Here is a 1,173-nt window from a genome sequence, read left to right on the forward strand (position 1 = left end):
GGGTTTGAACCGCCAACCTTCTGGTGAGCAGTCAAGTGCTTTAGCCACTATGCTACCAGAGCTCCTTTCTGTCTCATAGGAATTCTTTAAAGACCCAGATACGGTGAGTGAATGATCATCATGCCTAAACTCTTCATTAAGACTGGAGCCATTTGGTTTATGTAGAACCACTTCTTACAAGCTAGGGAGTTTGTTTTGTTTCTTAAACGTGAATGTACAGATAATGTCTTGAAAGCTCTCAGTATTTCAGTGATATCTTATGTACTTGCCTTGTCTTCCCCCCCCCCCTTCCTGTTTTTCAGGGTATAATTGACTACATCTTCTATTCTAAACCTCAGCTGAACACTTTAGGCATTCTGGGACCTCTGGACCACCATTGGCTACTTGAGAACAATATCAGCGGCTGTCCACACCCACTCATCCCCTCTGACCACTTCTCACTTTTTGCACAACTGGAGCTTTTACTGCCTTTCCTTCCCCAAGTCAACGGCATTCACCTTCCTGGCAGGAGGTAGTCAAGTACCTTCAGAGGACAACCTCAATTTAATTTGTCAACTCATAAAAATCTGAATATAAGGGAGTGAGGTATGGCCCTAGGGATTTTTTTTTTAAATGATGATTTGAATTTTCAATCTGATTATTTGATAAGGATATAGTATGAAAGCCAGGTGCTAGCAACAGATACATTCTGAGCCCAATATGCTTTATATACTGTTTGACAGGGATTGGTGTGTTTGCACCTATCTTTAATTTGTTACAAGTAATTTTCCTGTTTCTTCTATTCAATATATTTTCATGCCTTGAAATAGGAAAATGTTGGAACAGCATATTCTCTTTGCACAGAACTCTGTAGCACTACTTTTTTGAGGCCAGTAGTAACATCCAGAAATCATTCTTCCATACTTTACTCCCTCCTTTTTCAGACTTGTTTGTAAAGTACAGAATTTGAATTTAGCCTTTGATTGTCAGACTTGTTTGTAAAGTACAGAATTTGAATTTAGCCTTTGATTATATATGATCCACAGAAGACCTGATTTGTGAAATTTTGTACTTAAAAAAAAATCAAATTTGGAAATGATTGTATTGTAAACTAAGGCTAATTCTTTTTACCTGTTTCATATGTTATAAAAGCCAGCTTGTAAAAGAAGTTGCAACAGACTTTCTCTGCTAATG

General features: G+C 37.7%; 1 protein-coding gene across 1 annotated transcript in view; it reads left to right on the plus strand.

Moving 5' to 3' along the window:
- CNOT6 (CCR4-NOT transcription complex subunit 6) overlaps window positions 1-515 on the plus strand; it is a 93,711-nt gene extending 93,196 nt beyond the window's left edge. Inside the window, exon 11 of the mRNA XM_007953426.1 lies at window positions 303-515. Coding sequence (XP_007951617.1) covers window positions 303-515 — 213 coding nt within the window. The remainder of the gene's footprint in view (window positions 1-302) is intronic.
- The last annotated feature ends 658 nt before the right edge of the window (window positions 516-1,173 follow it).

This window comes from Orycteropus afer, unplaced genomic scaffold (genome assembly GCF_000298275.1).
Source record: "Orycteropus afer afer isolate SDZICR_OR568_19922 unplaced genomic scaffold, OryAfe1.0 scaffold00393, whole genome shotgun sequence".
Lineage (NCBI taxonomy): Eukaryota > Metazoa > Chordata > Mammalia > Tubulidentata > Orycteropodidae > Orycteropus > Orycteropus afer.